The following is an 18,278-nucleotide window of genomic DNA, read 5'->3' on the forward strand; positions in this document are numbered from 1 at the left end:
CATCTGCAAATTAATCAACATGATACATCACATTATGAAAGTGAAGGATAAAAATCACATGATCATATCTATGATGCAGAGAAAGCATTAGACAAGATACAGCATACATTGATGATAAAAACTCTGAACGAAACATGGATAGAAGGAAAGTACTCATCAGAATAAAGGCCATACATGTCAAACTCACAGCTAATGTCATTCTCAATGGAGAAAAACTCAAAACTATCGCTGTGAGAACAGGAACCAGACAAGGATGCCCACTGTCACTACTCTTATTTAATGTGGTATTGGAAGTCTCAGCCAGAGCAATCAGGCAAGAAAAAGAAAGAAACGGAAAGGAAAGGAAGGAAGGAAGTGAAGTTGGAAAGGAAGAAGTGAAACTGTCACTATTTGCAGATGACATGATTTCACTTATAGAAAACAATAAGAATCCACCAAAAAAGATTTAGAAATAATAAATGTATATGGTAAAGTGGCAGGAAACAAAATCAGCATACAAAAATCAGTTGCATTTCTATATACTATCAATGAAGTAGCAGAAAGAGAAATTAAGAATACAATTGAAATTAAAGAATAAAATACCTAGGAATAAGATGAAAAACAATTAACTCCAAATGAGTGAAAGACTCGAATGTAAGACATGAAACCATAAAACTGCAAGAAGAAAATATACGCAGTAGACTCTTTGACACTGGTCTTCACAGCATCTTTTGGAATACCACGTCTACTCAAGCAAGAAAAACAAAGGGAAAAATTAACAAACGGAACTACATCAGATTAAAATCTCTGCAAGGCAAAGGAAACCACGAGCAAAATGAAAAGATGACCTGACAACTGGGAGAAAACATTTGCAAATCATATATCTGACAAAAGTTTAGTCTCCAAAATATATCAAGAATACGTACAAGCCCTCAAAAACACAACATGAAACCTTTCCAAAAATTGGGCAGAGGATTTGAACATTTTTCAAGGAAGATACACAGATGACCAACAGACAGGAAAAGATGTTCAACATCACTAATTAGGACAGAAATGCAAATCAAACTACAATCAGATATCACCGTACCCTGGTCCAAAAGGCTATAATCACCAAGACAAGAAACAATAAATGTTGGAGAGGATGTGGAGAAAAGGGAATCCTCATACACTGCTGCTGGGATTACAAACTGGTGCAGCCACTATGGAAAAGAGCATGAAGATTTCTCAAAAAATTAAAAATAGAAATACCATATCACCCAGCATTCCCACTACAGGGTGTTTATCCAAAGAACATGAAATCAACATTCCAAAGAGATTTAGGCACCCTGATGCTCATTACAGCATTACTCACAAGAGGGACGACGTGAAGCGACCCAAGTACCCTTCTAAAGATGAATGGATGAAGACAACGAGGTGTGTCTATACAACGGACTACGACTCAGCCGCATAAAAGAGACAATCATCCCATTTGCAACAACATGGATGGACCTTCAGGGTATGACGGTAAGCGAAGTAAGACACACAGAGAAAGACAAATATTGGATGATTTCACTCATCTGTGGAAGATCAACAAACACATGGACAAAAAGAACACATTAGTGGTGACCAGAGGGGAAGGGGGCTGGAAGGGAACATAAGGGGTAGAAGGGCACATGTAGACGGTGACAGATGAAAATTAGAGTAGTGGTGGTGAACACGATGAAGCGTGTACAGAAACTGATACATAGTAACGGACGCTCGGAATCACACAATGTTATAAACCATTGTGAACTCAATAAAATAATTGAAAACTTAGTAAAATTAGATACCCTGGAGGCTGGTTAGACACACAAAGTGCCTTTGTTGAGTCCCTTTGCTTATCATGGCAAATGATTATTTTCAAAGTTTCCATCAGAATGAGTCCTCTTTCGTAACTGCATAAATCACATCAGTTATGAGGGCCATGACTGAAGTGTCACTTTCAGAAGGAAATTTCATTTATTAGCTATGACTAGCTCACAACTATGGAACAAGCACCATCCTTCAGAAGTAGAAAAATCCTAAAATTTCCTCCTAGGAAAACGGTAGCTGCCCCCTGGCTTACTTGAGAACACCTCTCCCCCCTCAGTGGGCGAGGGACCTCGAGGGGCGTGTGTGGGAATCAAGGGCAGGTTAGCATGAGTGGGGAGGAGGAAAGGGAAGGTGGGGGCAGCTCGGCTGAGGCCTCCAGCCTGGCACGAGAGAATCTCTGGGGGTGGGGGCAGCGCTCAGCGGAGAGGGTGTGTGGGAGTCAGAGGAGGGGGTGGGCTAGGGCCCTCTTAGCCCTCGAGGGGCGGACAAGGCTGAATGAAGGGGCTTTCCTAAGGAAATCCTAGAACTTTCTGGTGGGAGGGACCACAAAGAGCCAGAATCAGCATCCCAGAGCAGGAGGGGTCATGGCCACCTATCAGCGTCAGAGGAAAGTTACGTCCTTGCCCGGTGGGGAAACTGAGACCCAGGCTGTTACGGGACACGACACACGTGGCTGAGGACTTGGAAGGCCTGGCCTGAGGCTGGGTGAGTCTCCCTTATAGCAGGAGGCAGGGAAGCAGTCGATGCCATCCCGATGACCAGGCACCCGGCTCTGAACCAGGCAGGGCAGTGGAGGGGCGGGCAGCAGGGCAGGGCGGGACTAGGGGTCCCAGACCCTGGGGGACTCTGGGCTTCTCAGCCTCCTGCAGAGCACGGCCTCCAGCAGCTGAGACTCCTACAGCCAGCCCTTTCATGAACATCAACCTCCAGGCCCTGTCCCAGGTCCTGGATCCTCCTCCCATGAAGCTCAGGCACACACCCCCCCAGGACACCTTTTGGGAGTGGGCCTGAGCACCTCTTCTCAGTGGTGGGCAGCCTGGGCTGCGCTGTGCCTCGGAACACACACACAGGAGGCCCACACAGATTTGGGCACCACTCATACACCTGGGGTCGGGGGCTCAAAAGGTCTTATGTCCTCCCTCTCTCTCATGCGCCCATGGACCTCGGGCTTCCCAGACAGATGAGGCTGCTTTAGCAGGACTCAGAAATGCAGGCCCCAAGAAGTTTAACTGTGGCAACAGAAGCCATTTAAAGAAGGCCACGATTGGGCTGCCTTTCTGTATGTCAGGAAGATCCTACAGCCCTCCCCAGAACCCAGGGTCAACCCTGAGGTCAGCAGGATGAGAGCTGAGAAAATGCTTGCACCCCAAGGGAGCTTCAGACCGGGGAGACCCTGACTCCAAAGCAAAGGGGACAAGGGAGAGCTGGCGTCCCTGGGGTTGAGCCCAGAGAGCCAGAACAAGAGGCATGGGTGAGGCTGGGCCAGACACAGAGCTTTCCAAGTCCGTCTCGGTCAGGCTGGGAGAGGAGGGAGGGGCAGCCTGTACGGGGACTCATTGTGTAGAGACCTGGAGCCACGTCCCGCACAGAGGTCACCCACCTCCCCAGATGGGGCTGACGCTCCCCAAGGATGAGCTCCTGCCCCAACACACAAGCACGGGCATGCACACACAGCACACACACCTCCACGGGCCCTGGGCTGTTGATCTGGCCCTCTGGCGACATCGTTCCTTCTTACCCTCCTCCGTTCCCGATTTCCCTTGGGTACAGGGTGCCAGGAAGCAGTGTGGTGGTGCCCGTCCTCCTCTCCTGAGGAGGCAGTTCTGAAACTCCAGGGTGGTGGGATCACACGAGCACCTAACGAAAACTCAGATTCCGATTCCCGCCCTCCCCCACCCGGAGATTCTGAGTCGGTGACCTGGGGCCCTGGAATTCTGAGAAGGTGGCCCTTGGAGGAACACTGGGTGGTCTGTTAGCTGTGTGATGGAGAAAAGGATCATCATCATACTGGCTGCTTTCAGTGTGTCCCTACTGTGTGCCTCGTCTTTGCATGAACCACCTCATTTCATCCACTGACTACCTTCCAGGAAGGTGCCGTTATTTCCCATGAGCAGGGTCACATGCTGGCCACCAGAGGAGCCACAGTTTGATGTACTGCCCTCTCCCTGCCCCCTAAGGCCAGCAGAGGCACAGAGCCTAGGGCACCCCGACAAGGACAGGATGTGAAACAGCATCTGACTCCTCAACAGGAGGGAGTGACCAGGGTGAGAATGGCTCGGAGCAAAGATGCAGGGTGGACTGTGATGGGCAACACGCGCACTCCACCTCCCAGGGATGAGGCCGCGGGAAGGCCCCCTCCTCACCTGAGGGCCAGCCCAAGCTACCCAGGAGGCTCCTATGCTGCGCTGCCAGAGCAGGCCACTCTGGGGGGATTCCTGGGCAGCGCACGCCCTCTTCAGGCAGACAGGGGAGCTGCAGGGTGGAGGCCAGGACTTTCCTGGGAGGACAGCCAGGCACTGCTGGGTTTTCTCTTCCATCATCTGCAGCTCTGCTGTGGTTGTTAGGGTTGCCCCATTTTAAGGATGACAGAAATGTTGCGTGTCTTGCCCAAGGTCGCAAAGCCAGCCAGTATTGGACCTTGGTCCCTCCTCCCAGGGTCTTTGTCTCAGCCCCCAGAATGCCCCATGTCCCCCAGCTCCGTGGAAACTGGGACAGACAAAGCCCCAAGGCAGTTGGAGGAGGCAGGCAAAGGGTATTTAATGGGCTTTCGGGGGATCCAGGCACTCCCATCAGGGGAGTAGGCAGGGACAGGGCACGGAGAGCCTCCACGCGGGATAGAGGAGTGAGGTTCAGGTGTTGAGGCTCCTGGCATCTCCAGGGGCCAAATGGCGAGAGCAGACCAAGGCTGATATGCAGCCTCATGCAGCAGGGGCAGCACTGGGCAAGCCGGCATGGACCTAAATGCAGAGTGGAGGATGCGGGCTGTCCCAAAGTGCCCACCCTACAGCGCATGGCCCACCAGCTGGGGAGGAAGACGCTGTCCAAGCCGCCACCCCCTACACACAGAGCATGGGTGTGGGCTGGCACCACAGAATGCCACTGCAGGGGCCCTTGGGCGGGGGCTTGTGAATTACCTACCCCCACTTCATTCCTGATGGTCCACTTCCACATGGTTCATACACTCAGCTCCAGATTAAAAGTTGCCTTTAAAGAAAGGAATCGGTCCCCCCGAATTAGAAACCACTGGACCACCTTCAGTCCTAATCTGGGCACTGAGGCCCAGAAAGGGGAAGTGACTGGGCCAAGGCCAACCAGCAAGGTTGTGGTGTGGTCTTTTCCCTTTGTGTCTCCAGGATCCGCCGGATGCTTCTGGAGGCCTGTGACTCTACTTCCAGCGCTCCTGGGGACTACAAGCCCCCTCCCTAGAGCTCTCAGTGCTCCAGCTTCAGGGCCACTGCACCATGCGGGAGCTTCCCCCCACATCCGCACAATCTGGAGATGCCCATTCCCAACACCACAGGCACAGGCAGCTGCACTTGTACACGCGCACACACACACTCACGCACGCACGCACACAAACACACAGACACCTCACCTCCTGGAGATCTGCAGGATGTCGACGCCCTGGGGGAGCCCGTCCCGGTGTGTAGAGACCCCGAGTTTGGATGTGGGGGCGAGCCCCTGGCCCGGGGACGGCCGGAGGACTGGGCCCCGAGGGGCCTCTCGAGCAGTGCAGGGTCTGCATGGGCACCCAGTCAGGCCCCACCGCGCTCTGTAGCCCAACGGCTTCAGCCATGTACCTGGGGAGCACAAGCCAGATGGAAGGGGTCGCAACCCTCCAGGCCTGGTCCCCCTCAGCTTGGGGAGCACAAAGCACCAGCTCGTCCGTGCAGGGAGCTGGGGCCCGTCGCATCCAGGCTGCCGGGCCCTCTGCCCCATTTCTTGGATGAGAATCCCAGCTTCACCCCACCAGCCCCAGGGTCACCACTTGGGCCTCTGCTGTGCCAACTCACTTGGGTCCTCGTGGCGCAAAAATTGTGAAACACCAGTTTCTGGCACAGCCAAGGTCGAAAGGGTTGTTTAGATGCAGGTATTGGTACTGGAGGGGGCAAGGGGAGGAAGAAGAGCTCAGATCCAGCAGGACTGGGACGGCCACCACCACTCCCCACCCTGAGCCCGTCAGCTCAGCCCAGGGCTGCAGCAAGGTCCCAAGGGACAGAAGCCGCGAGTGTCAGCCAAGGCTTCCCCCAACCCACCTCCGAGTAGCTCTCTCCAGGCCACCCCTGGCCCTGCACCCCGTCTCCTGCCGTCTCAGGGATCCTCCCCTCACCCGGCACCCCCTTGGCAGCATCCTCCCCTCTCTGCCTCCTTTGGCCACACACATCCTCCTGCCGCCTCTTTCCAAACACCCTCACACATCGACCGTTTGCTACGAAACTGCTCCAAAGACACGTCCACCCCCCGCTGCCCCTTCTCTGCTGTCCCAGCTCTCAGTTTTTCTACACTTGTGCCTTCACTGAATTTCACTCTCTGGAAGGGCAGTTGGTTGGGGCCCAATCCTACTTCCCTAACCACACTCACATGGCCCTGGACATCTGGGCGCCACGTCCTGAGCACTCAGTGCAGGAAAGGTGAGGCCCAAAGGTCAAGTCCTTGCCTGGACACTGCTGACCAGGCTCTGCTCCTCCCTGCCCTCCACCCATCGGCCTAGCTCCGACCTCCTCCGCAGGGCAGGGCCCAGTCTCACCCCGAATACAAGAGCCCCGGCTACAAACTGTCTGTCACGACCAAAAGTGGCCAGGAGCACCTCTGCTCACCGCCAGCTCGCCTTGAGCCCTGCCCCTGTCACAAAGGTGTTGATCTTCAGAACTATTCTCCTCCAAAAGGAGCCAGGACTCCATGCAGGACAGCTGAGCCCTGGGGCAGGAAAAGTCAAGAGGGCTCCAGAAGTTCCCATGGTTGCCATATAGCAACACTAACCACTGCGAGAGATTGAGTCCTGCCTTCTTGAAGGTGTTGAAAGCATTTAAGGGACACTAAATGGTGAACAGAGTTAGGGGAAATTTACTATCCAAATTTCAAATGTAGAGCAATCCATTTTGACGTCTGAGATGTCTATGCAGCAGAGGAGAACGTTGCTTGCTCGGTGCTTAAAGGAGTGATAACTGTTGGACGGATTCACGAGGACTGACTAAGAGCTAGCGCTCCTTCCCCTTCCCACAGGGGACCAATCGGCCGTGAGTGGAGCCAACAGCTCCGAGCTCCCACCCTGTCCTCTCTCACTGGCTCCACACCTGGGTCTCCTGCCCCAACTGTGAGTCTCAAATGTCCTCACGGTCCGCAGGACCAAAACCAACGTGGGCATCTCGTTGCCCATCTCCTGCCACCTCCCTGCGGCCTCTGCTCTGTCGCCTTCTTCCCCAGGGCTTACAGCTCCAGGCTTCTCTCTCTCTCTCTCTCTCTCTCTCCCCCCCCTTCTATCCCAGAGCCTTATGCATTCCTTTGTCTGCAGTTTCGCTCGTTAGCTCATGAATATTTGGGGCCTCAACAACCTTCCAGGCACATCAGTGGGGACTGAGGACACCCCACAAACAATAGAGCCAACTGTGACCTGCAGGGTGGGGAGGGCAGCTGGGGAGGGAGAGCAGCAGAGAGAGGGGATGAGAACGAAGAGCAGGCAAACCAGGCCAAGACTCCAGTGTGCAGGCAGAGGAGCAGCAGCCAGGAAAGCAGGGGGAGCCGGGCCTGAGGGGCCGGGGACGGCCACGGCAGGCGCCCTCAGCCTCAGGTGGTGCTGAGTGCAGCCCGGAAACATCCATCTGAGGACCGCACACCGGCTTTGGCCACCTGGAGGGCGCAGAATCAGCGTGACAGTGAGGACAGAGGCTGAAGTGGGCTGAGCAAGGTGCAGAATGGCACTCAGGAGCACAGACAACCCTCTCAGGAACTACGGCTGAGCTGAGGGGAGAGGAGGACATGTGGAGCGGAGGATGGTGTGTGATTGGAGGTTTGCTTTGTTTTGAAGATGAGAGAGACGTGAACATGCGGAAACGATGATGGGAAGGAACAGTAACAACAATGACGACGTATAGGACACTTACTTATATCAGCCGCTGTGCTATGTGTCTTACCTAAAGTAACCCACGCGACCTCCTTTTACAGATGGGGAAACTGAGGTACCAGGTGAATAAGTCACATGCCCAAACTCTCCCTGCTGCTATGCTGTGCAGCCGAGATTTCAATTTACGTGGACTGGCTCCAGAGCCCTTGCTATATCAACCACTAAGCAAGCGGCCCAGCAGAAGTGGTGGTCAGGGGAGGCAGGTAGAAAGGAAATGAAGTTGAGGTATGTGAAGAACACCTGAGTGGGTTCTGCAGGTGATGGGGAAGAGTGCCTGGTGAATGTCAAAGAGAAGACCACATTTCCGTTTCTCAAGGCTGGAGAGCCTGGATGGGAGACCCCCATTCTGAGCGGTGGAGGGAGGGCAGGCCTCTGGCCTGACCTAGGACTGAAGAAGCACAGGATGTGCGAAGGGACAGTGCTGCCCAAGAGAGGCTGAAATGATGGACTGAATGTGGAGAGGGAAGACAGGCAGACCACAGGGGGCTGGTGAGTCAGGGCTGAGCAGACGAGGCACAGGTGAGCTGGCAAACAAATATGGGTGGATGGAGTGATGGAGTGGTGACTGGAAGGATGAGAGGTGGTGGGCAGAGAGGATTCCTCCGTCCTTTCAGCTGTCTTAATGTCACCAGCCCCCCCCCCCCACCAACGTGGCCCACTACAGTCTTTCTAAAACCGCATGGTGTCAGGCCATAGTCCTGCCAAAGGAAACCCACGGCAAGGATGTTCACTTTGACCCCTCCAACTCAACACAGGACCAGAGGTCCAAGACATTGTAGTCAGAAAAGGAAAAAATAAAGACATGCTTATCGGAAAGGAAGAAATGAAACTGCTCTAACCCACAGATGACATGTTTTTCTACGTGGGATCAACAAAAAAGCTTGGAGAGCTCATAAGAGACTCTAGCAAGACTGCAGGGTACCAGTCCGATAGAGAAAATTCCATTGTGATTTCTTATAATAATAAACAAATGGAAAAGAAATTTGAAGAACTTTAGAGTAACACAAAAACCCGTGAAGTACTCAGAAAAAACCCAACACAATGTATGCAAGATCTATACTAAAAACTGCAAAAACACTCATGAAAGAAATCAGGGATGACCTAAATGAATGGAGAGGAATCCCGCGTTCATGGATTCAAAACTCAATGTTGTGAAAAGGTTCAATTTCCAAATTGGTCTATGGGTTCCACACAATCCAAATGAAAACCTCAGCAAACATTTTTATAGAAATTCACAAGTTGATTCAAAAAATTATAAAGACAATCAAAGGAACTAGGACAGCCAAAGGCACTTTGAAAAAGAAGGAAAAAGTTGGAGGCCTCATATTGAGTGACTTCGAGACTCAATAGAAAGTTACTAATGAAGCCAGTGTGGCATCGGCCAAAGAGTTCAGAAAGACACCCAAACCTGTAGAGTCAATTGGTTTTGGACAAATGTGCAAAGGCAACTCCATGGGAAAAGGATGGTCTTTTCAACAAACGGTGGTGGCACAACCCATACGCAAAAAAAATAAATCTCAACTCATATCTTGCATCAGATACAAAATTTAAGCTGAAATGATTCAGAGGCCTACCAGGAAATCTACAACTATAAAACTTCTTGAAGAAAACATATGAGAATATCTTGGGGATGTCTGCTTAGGCAACGATTGTTTAATTACAACACCAAAGACACCATCCTTAAAAGAAAAGCTGATATGGCACTTCACCAAGTCGAAAACTTCTGATCTTTGAAAGACGCTGTAAAGAAAATGACATGACAAGCCACAGTCTGCGAAAAAATATTTGCAAAACACATATCTGAGTCCAGGATACAGACAGAACTCTTAAAACTCAATAAGAAGAAAACAACACAATTTTTCTGAATGGGCAAAAGATTGGAACAGACACAAATCACAGATAGACGGTCGGCAAACAAGAACACGAGAAGATGCTCAGCATCATCAGTCATTAGGAACACGCAAACACAACCACAACGAGATCCCACCACACGTTCGTTAGACGAAAGTAAGGAAACAAAACACGGAAGACCTGACGACGCCAAACGACAGTGAAAATGGAGAAACGACTGGAGTTCTCATACGTTGCTTGTGGGAATGCCAAATGGTACAGGCATTTTGGAAGACAATTGGGCAGTGGCTTACAAAGGGAAACATTCCGGTACCATACAACCCAGCAAGGCCACCTTTAAGGATTTATCAACAAAGAAGTGGAAACATGTCCAGGGGCCTGGACACGAACGTTTATAACCACGTTTCATGATCACCAAAAACTGGAAACCACCAAAAGATCCTTCAATTGGCAAATGGATCAACAAGGCATGCATAGGTATATCCATAGGATGGAATAGTACAGAGCAAGAAAAGGAAGAACCTCCTCATATAGGCAACACCACGGATGAATCTTGAATAAATTTTGCTATGTGAAACACAGCAGACTCAAAAGTCTGTGAATTCCATTTACAGGAGGTTCGGGAAAGAGAAACACTATGGGGATAGTACAACTCAGTGGTTGCCAGGGGCAGCAGGTATGGGGACATAGTGACTGCAAAAGACCGTCAGAGAATTTGGGGGCTGACGGAACTGTTCTGAATTTGAATTATGGTCGTGGTTACAGGACTGTCTGTGCTTGCCCACACTCATAGAATCGGGTGCTTAAAAAAGGTGAATTTTACCGTATGTCAAAAAAAAAAAGGAGTCCTGCCGTGGCTCCCAGGTTCCTGGTCCCAAGACTCAATTTCTCCACCTGACGTTCCGAGCCTTTTCCGTCCGGCCAGTGCCAAGGAGGCCACTTCATTTCCCATCCACTTTCTGCTCCCTTTACAACTGTCTCGTCACCATCTCGTCAACAGTCCGCACACTTTCGGGCATCCCTGCCTTTTGGCAAGCTGTGCCCCTCACCTGCAATGCCCTCCCCTCTGCCCTTGCCCACCCAAAACCTCTCCACCGCGGTCCTCTCTGAACTCTCCGTTCCCTCTCTGAGTCTGTGCTGCACAGAGCGGTCAGGCCCCTCTCTCAGTGTTCACCAGCCTCTGGCGGGAGTTATTCTGACTTCAGGCTCCTCATCACCACCAGCACAGGACGGAGCCTTACTCACCACTGCGCACAGCGCTCAAAATACTGCATGCGCGACCTGGCACACAGGAGGCCCTGGACGCAGGGCACCCAGTCGGGAGAGTGACACTGAGCCCCAGTGGAGGCACCACAGGAGCTGAATCAGGGTCTGAAGGGCTAAGGAGGCACCTTCGAGGGAGGGCAGGCCATGAGGACCAGGGCGGTGGAGGAAGAGTGGAAGGTGCGGAGGTCCGGGAGGGACAAGGGGACCGCCCACAGCCCGGTGTCGTGGCTCCCCCGGGCCCACATACCTTGCCCTCGTGGGAGCGCTCAGCCTTGCTAACCGACCAGGCCTTGATGAGCAGCAGCACGAAGAGAGGCACCAGGAAGCCGGCGGCGGGTACAGCCACCACGATGCTGCCCTGGAGCTAAGGAGCCGGGCCTTGAATCTTGCCCCCTGCCCCCGCACCTGGGCTCTCCCAGCCCTCCTCATCGCTCCCACAGTGGGCCCCCAAAGTGGGCCCCACAGCCTGGTGGATACGTGATGATCTTGTCCAGACCGTAGGGCAGGTGGGTCGTGCGCACCAGGACCATCACACAGGCGACCAGCACGGCGAGAGTGTATAGACACAGGGACAGGACCAGCAGCAGGTAAAGCCGGTAATTGCGGTGCCCGACACAGTTATTCAACCACCTGTTGTGGTGGTCAAAGTCCTGGGCGACAGTGAGAGGGGGCGCCCTCCAGATCCAGACCGTGGCCCAACGCCCCTAAACCTGAGCCACAATGTCGCTATCGCTGGCGTTTCTGTGGTGAGAGCACTTTGGGGCTCTGTGGCTCAAGGTCACTTGTCACGAGGCCTCTAGAGACAAGGCGCGCCTAGCCTTCTGTGGGACACTTCCTGCTGTACCCTCAGCAGGACCTCTGTTTTGACATCCACTGAATGAGAGTAAGAATGACACAGCCCCCCGCACCCCCCAGCCTCTCTGGGTTGTGAGCAGGAGAGAAGACAGCACATTTGTAAACCTTGGCAGGCTAGACACAGGAGAGACAAGCTCTCAGAATCCAGAAGATTGTCGGGCCTGGAGCCCCAGAAGAGGACAGGCGAATCTCCCCAGGCCAGATCTGCAGCCGGCCATAGGCCCCCTGGGCATCTAGTGTCAGTGAGGCCTGGGGTAGGACACGGGTGCCTTTCCTCCCCCTGGCCTGACCAGGGCAAGCATAGATGTGGATGCACCTGTGCCTGTCAGCACCTTGGTGGGCAAGGGCCAGCCTCCCAGGACAGCAGCAGGCACAGACGCAGTGACCTGCATGAGTGACCAAGAGTGCCTGGGAGTTACTGCCACCCTTGGCCTTTTGTAGTCCTGGTAGTGTTTTCACGCCTGCCACGGGCACCCGGAGTCAATGGGCCTCTTGGCCCAAGCCGAGTTCAGGGCAGGGGTGGGAGGGGGCAGGGGGGCAGATGAGAGGGGTGCTCACCTCCACACAAATGTTGCACCGGGGGCAGTGGTGGGTCCGGGGCGGGCGGTGGAAGCGGCACTTTGGGCACCACTGCAGGTGGAAGGCCATGTGGTTCACCCACACCACAGGCATCATCATGGGGTCCAGTTCGTTGGAGCCTGGCATGGGAAGAGGATTGGGCAGCAGCAGGAGCCCTTCCGTCACTCTGCTGCTGGCAGGGGTGGGGGCAGCCCCGCAGCATCACAGGGCTCCAGGAAGGGTGGGGAGGAGCTGGGCATGGGAATCCCCGGTCCCCACTCGGCTGGCTGACCGAACCGGGAGACGCTGGCAGCCCAAGGGAAGGTAATTTGCAGCCAGAGGAGCTCTGTTAGGACGCAGGCCTTCGCAACTGGGACTGATGCTTTCAGGAGTGTGTGCAGTGGGAAGGAAGAAGAGAACTGAGTGGTTGTCAATACCTGGCTTCTCTCCCTGGTCTGCCCCGCCCTCCCCTCCAGGGTAACTGGAAACCTCCAGAATTCTCTTTCCCACATCTTGGCGGATTGGGTCAGGAAGCAAAGAAGCAGGGCCCAAGCAGGTGAGGAGGGGGGAGAAGGGGTCTTGAGGCCCGGGAGGGGAGTGGGGAGCACGTTAGGAATCATCCGTGCAGGCAGGAGCCTTTCGGCTGCTGCCTCCTTCTCCCATGGGCCGAGAACTCACCTTGATGTAGGATGCCAGGGTCTGACCCATTGAGGGCGATGAGACTCCAGAAGCTGAGTACGAAGAGGGGGCCCGTGACAATAGGATAGCCCCACTCGCCGTTCTGGACCAGCCATCTGCAACTGAGACCAGAGCAGGACTCAGCCCTGATCTGCGGGAGGCCCTGAGCTCCCCCCAGGACTCAGTCCACCTGGTCAGGACTCACAGACCTTCAAGCCTGCCATCAATATCCAGGCTAGTGACAGATCCATAGAAGCTCCACCAGATGTCACCCAACACGACCCACCATCACCAGCTCCCAGGGGCAGCAAGCACTCTCTGCCTCGGTGCCTTTGCGCATTCGGGTCCCTCTGCCTAGAATATCTCCCTTCCATGACCCCTCTTCTGCACTTCCCCTGCTCCATGTTATCATCATCTCTTTTTCTTTCTGTGTCTGTCAGAAACCTGCCGGCCTGTGTGGGAGACTCACGGGAAAGCAAAGAACAGGCCACTCAGGACAAGCAGCATCACTGCGCTGAGGGCGGCACACAGGCTCGGGATCATCCAGGGAAGCAGGCCCTGAGGTCGGCCAGCCCGCGAGAGCGGCATGGCGGCACCTCCAGCGCCCACAGGCGCCCTCGCCAACACTGGCTCCAGGAGCCCTATCTCCAAAGCGGTCGCTCAAGAGATAGTGAGCTCCCAAGCTACGGCCCAGGGTAGAAGGCACAAGTCCCAGTGTGATGTCACAGAAGCTGAGAATGTGAGCGAGGGGCTCTGCAGCCTATGACCTGCACCTCCAACGGCAACGCCCCCCACCCCCTCATGCTGGGGACGCAGAGGTCCTGCCCCCGCCAGGTTGGCTTCCAGACCCCAGGAGAGTTTCAAAGCACATGGGGAGAAGGGGCTGATTCCAATCGCCCTTTCGGGGGAAGTGCTGATCAAAGCAAACCGTGCTCATTGCTCACTGTGTCTCCAGTTTTTCCTTTCTGCTCTCATGAAATTCCACTTTGGGGTTGGGGCAGTGAAATAATCTCCCAGCTTCCCTCGTTTCCAGGCTTCTCTTGACAAAAGTTGGGTCAATGAGATTTAAGTGGATCTCTGTGGTTTCTCGAAAAGCTTCTAGCTCCCTGATCAAAGGGGAAAAGGACACCGTTGGCACAGCTCTGTTCCTTCTTCCTGTCTTGAACCTAGATGTGCTGGCCGGGAGTGCCCTCTTGGGCCCATTAGGCAACAAGTCAACACGCTACACAGACACCCTTTGATGACAGTCTTGACACTGCCCCGATCTAGAACTGCCTCCCTCTGAGCTGCTTATGAGGGGAGAAAATCACTGGCTTCTCTGTGACATGCAGCTGACAGTTGTCATTCGTTTCAGCCACTGAGCACCTGAACCCCTCTGTGTCTGGAAGAGTCCCCCAACTGTGAGTCACAGCTCCAACAGACCTGTGACTCAGGGGCCACCAGTCAGCTTCAGACCTGCCACCACCACCCGACTGCGGGGTCTGTGCTGAGAGGCAGCCCCTGCACACATTTTCCGAACTCCGTGTTGAGACGCAGTGGCCGTTTATCTGATAGCAGCTTACTGTCGGCTTCTCCTCCTATCCCATTTTATTTTCCATGAAAGCAAGAGTCCTGCCCTATGTTTCTTTTCAGATACTCAGTAATCGAGACTCTCTTGCTTATGCAATTGACTTTGCCGTTAGCAGTAACAGTCCCATTTCACAATGCTTCATTCGAGTTAATTAGAAAAACACAGCAAAATGTTTCCGTTTCTCCTGTGATTTGCTAGTAAAACTCACTCACAGAACACATTATTAACCACCAGCTTTCAAAACAAAATGTTGAAGTTATTCTGCTAAATGCCCCCTAGAAGAAACAGGGACGTGAAGTACGGCATTCCTAATCTCTGGAGCAGAAGATGTCACATCTTTAAAGGGATGACAGGTTCACGGTCAGACAGGCAGAGACTCTTCTCGGAGCCTTTGGTCACTAAATCTCAATTTCTCGTGCACACTTCTATGGGAGGGTAACATCTGTAGTTGGTTGAGCTTTGTAAAAGAATGAACAAACTGTCTAAATTTACCAGTGAAAGATTCGCAAGCTGGTTAAAGATGTCCTGGTTCGTGACCGTTAGAAATTATTAAATATTGTGAATTGACATGGAGACAAATGATCAAATATTAACAAAGATTAAAAGTCACCAAATTTATTTAAAATCTCAGTACGAACAGTATATTCCTTATATATTCCAGTGATTTGAAGCACTTCACTTTTTAATGTCATATTTATTTGTCTAATAACTGAAGTATACCTCATTATGATTACTGAAATTTCAAAATAATCTCAAAGGTGTTGCAGTTGCTTATCGGTGTATTTCTTGTTTATAGCCAATTTTGCTTTTTCTGTACCTTCTTTCTAATTATTATTTAGGTACTTCAAGTTAAGGTGAAGTAACCTGGATGTGGATGCTGCCATCTCTCAACGGGGTCTTTCTAAAAGACACAAAAAATTTCAAAAGAAAATCATAACTTTGTAGCATGCAACTTTTTACTAACTATTCTTATGTACCCTATTTCACATGATCATCACACCACTCTTGGATGTTACGTATTACGATAAAACCCTGAGCGTCTCACCACTGTTTTCTATGACAAGGTTCAACTCAGAAATAAGAGAAAACTCTCCTTCCTAAAAGCTCAGAGAAAGTAAAGCATAAAATCTTTTATAGGCAAGGAAGAGATTCAAAATCACTCTATTGACTGCGTAATTAATCAGACTTCAACATGTGCCAAGTATCTCAAATGTGTTTAGCATGGTACTAACCTGAAGGGATAAAAAGTCAGAAAAGACAAATTCCTTTCTTCAAGGTTCTCATGATCTAGTCAGGAATCATCAACAAGGACAAAAGTAAGGAAGAAAACAAATGATTGAAAACTTAGAACATTAGATTGAAAGGCGTGAGGAAGATGTAAAAATGAAAAGGGATTTGGGCCAACGTTTCTTAGAACGAGGGAGTACTTTTTCACCAAGTTTTGAGGTAGGAAGGAATGGGATAAGTTTTGTCCATGGTCAATCAATACTGTTATTGTTATTATTACTTATTTCACAAATGTGAATATTTCGTTTTCCTTTCAGGGAACACGTTATTGAGTGTTGAAATACTTACCACTTAACTTGTGTGCTCCATACGGCTCCAGCTATTTACAGAAAGAATAATAACTTTTCCAAATGGAGGTATGGTTAATCTTATTTATTTTATTTTTGGCTGAGGAAGATCGGCCCTGAGCTAACATCTCTTACCAATCTTCTTCTTTTTGCGTGAGGAAGATGGTCCCTGAGCTACCATCTGTGCCAATCTTCCTCCATTTTGTATATGGGACACCGGCACAGCACGGCTCAATGAGTGGTGCATAGGTCCGCACCCAGATCCGAACCCGCAAACCCCAGGCCGCTGAAGCAGAGCGCACGAATTCAACCACTATGCCACCGGGCCGGCCCTAAATAGAGAAATAGCAACTTTTCAAAATAGAGCTACGGTTACTCTTGTTCTTTAAATAAATCATTTGTGAATTGACAGGAATGCTTCCCAAGGAGCAGATGTCATCAAAGCATGAGATCTCCCAGACACAACAGGAAAGTTCAGAGTCACATTTGTTTTGCCCAAAATCATGAAGCGACAACAAACCATCTGAAGACATATTAATACTCATTAAACCAGCACCAAATGGAATGTTTTCCCCTCCAGACTGGGAAGTTGATATTCCGAATGTTTCATAAGATTGGGGAGGATTTAACCTAAGAACTCTGTAAAAGCAGTCAACACAAGCTGGGCCACAGAGATAGCTGCCAATTCCAGAAGACATCTTCAGAAACACTTTCAGGTCTGTGATAAACCTTTTGGTAGTTCACAAGTGCCCATGCAATGGCAAGAGAACACAGTATGAAGAATAAGAAGTAGGCATCATGAAACGGCCTGTCTTCATTTAACTCCAACCCCAAACAACGTATTTCCTAGATTTGGAAAAGAAAAGATGTGAGAGTAAGCCAGCTCAGTGACTCCAGTTTAAACCCATACCCTATCACTGGAAACAGTACATGTGCTTCCTCTGCCTTTGTAATTGTTTATATTCCTGACCTTCTCTGCCAGCAAAAACAATTCCCAGTCCCACCCTTACCGACCCTCCCCACACACACACAAAGAGATTAAATATTCAGTTGATCTTTGCGCATTTTTCCCATGAAAAACTATAAATCAATATTCATTAAAGGCAATTCTACAAGAAGGCAAAAGAAAAGCCACAGAATTTTTTATCTCCCTTTTACCCTTAGTTTCTGCTCATGTTGATTCTAGTCTGCTGAGAATTCCAAAACACTTTGCATTGCCCCGGTTTTTCTTGGTCTCCCTTCTCAGAGAGTCAGCAGGAAAGTGACAGGCGTCACAGCATTACTCCTGCGAAGGGAACGGACAACAGAGTCTTAGAAAGGGAAACCAGTGGTGCTGAAACAGGAAGTCATTTTTGAGGGATTCAGGTCATGAAAGCAGTAAAGTAGACTAAGGAAAACGTTACTGAGCTCAGGAAATTTTCTCAACACAGCCGTGGGGTTACCATTTGACAAAATATGTTTCTTTGGTTTTCATTTTTCCTTTAGAAACATTATTAAAGCCACTAATAATTCCTATAAGGTACAATAAGAACTGTATAAATATAGATGATTAATATCATGTCCATGTGATTCACGGCCTACAGACTCGATGGCGCATATGCATCCTCAACCACGGATCCCGTTTAACTTTGTGAGTGTTCTTCCCCTACAAATGATAATGTACAGATACAGCATCAAAATGATCTTAGAAAGCTCGTCCCTTTCAGTGAGGAAAGTGGCCTGAAGTCCCTGAAAGGTGCTCCACATGCAGCTAAAACAGTTCCGGTCTCGGCTTTGCCCCTCACCAGCTTGTACTTGCACACATCAATTCACACTTTGACATCTCATTCCCATCTCTAAAATGAGAACAACTGCTTTGTCCACTCCCCTAACCATCAATACTATTTTCAAAAATTATAATTCTTGGTTAAGATTGCAAGGGCCAGAGGAGGACGCCTCCCATTTCTAACTCTGGCTGTCCGCCTTTTTTCCATCCACAAAACAGCAAGACCACCTT

General features: G+C 50.9%; 1 protein-coding gene across 1 annotated transcript; it reads right to left on the minus strand.

Annotated features, from left to right (window-relative positions):
- Nucleotides 1-4,544: 4,544 nt before the first annotated feature.
- LOC139042108 (palmitoyltransferase ZDHHC19-like) lies at nucleotides 4,545-16,787 on the minus strand. The gene is made up of 13 exons (XM_070498088.1): nucleotides 16,767-16,787; nucleotides 16,418-16,456; nucleotides 16,284-16,314; nucleotides 15,941-15,995; nucleotides 14,083-14,244; nucleotides 13,139-13,260; nucleotides 12,461-12,600; nucleotides 11,525-11,697; nucleotides 11,295-11,400; nucleotides 5,823-5,908; nucleotides 5,405-5,609; nucleotides 4,948-5,013; nucleotides 4,545-4,766 (listed from the first exon to the last, which is right to left on the minus strand). The coding sequence occupies exons 1-12, from the start codon at nucleotides 16,785-16,787 to the stop codon at nucleotides 4,984-4,986; spliced, it is 1,170 nt and encodes a 389-aa protein (XP_070354189.1). The 3' UTR covers nucleotides 4,545-4,766; nucleotides 4,948-4,983.
- Between the last annotated feature and the right edge of the window lie 1,491 nt (nucleotides 16,788-18,278).

The sequence above is a fragment of the Equus asinus genome, chromosome 25 (assembly GCF_041296235.1).
Source record: "Equus asinus isolate D_3611 breed Donkey chromosome 25, EquAss-T2T_v2, whole genome shotgun sequence".
NCBI lineage: Eukaryota > Metazoa > Chordata > Mammalia > Perissodactyla > Equidae > Equus > Equus asinus.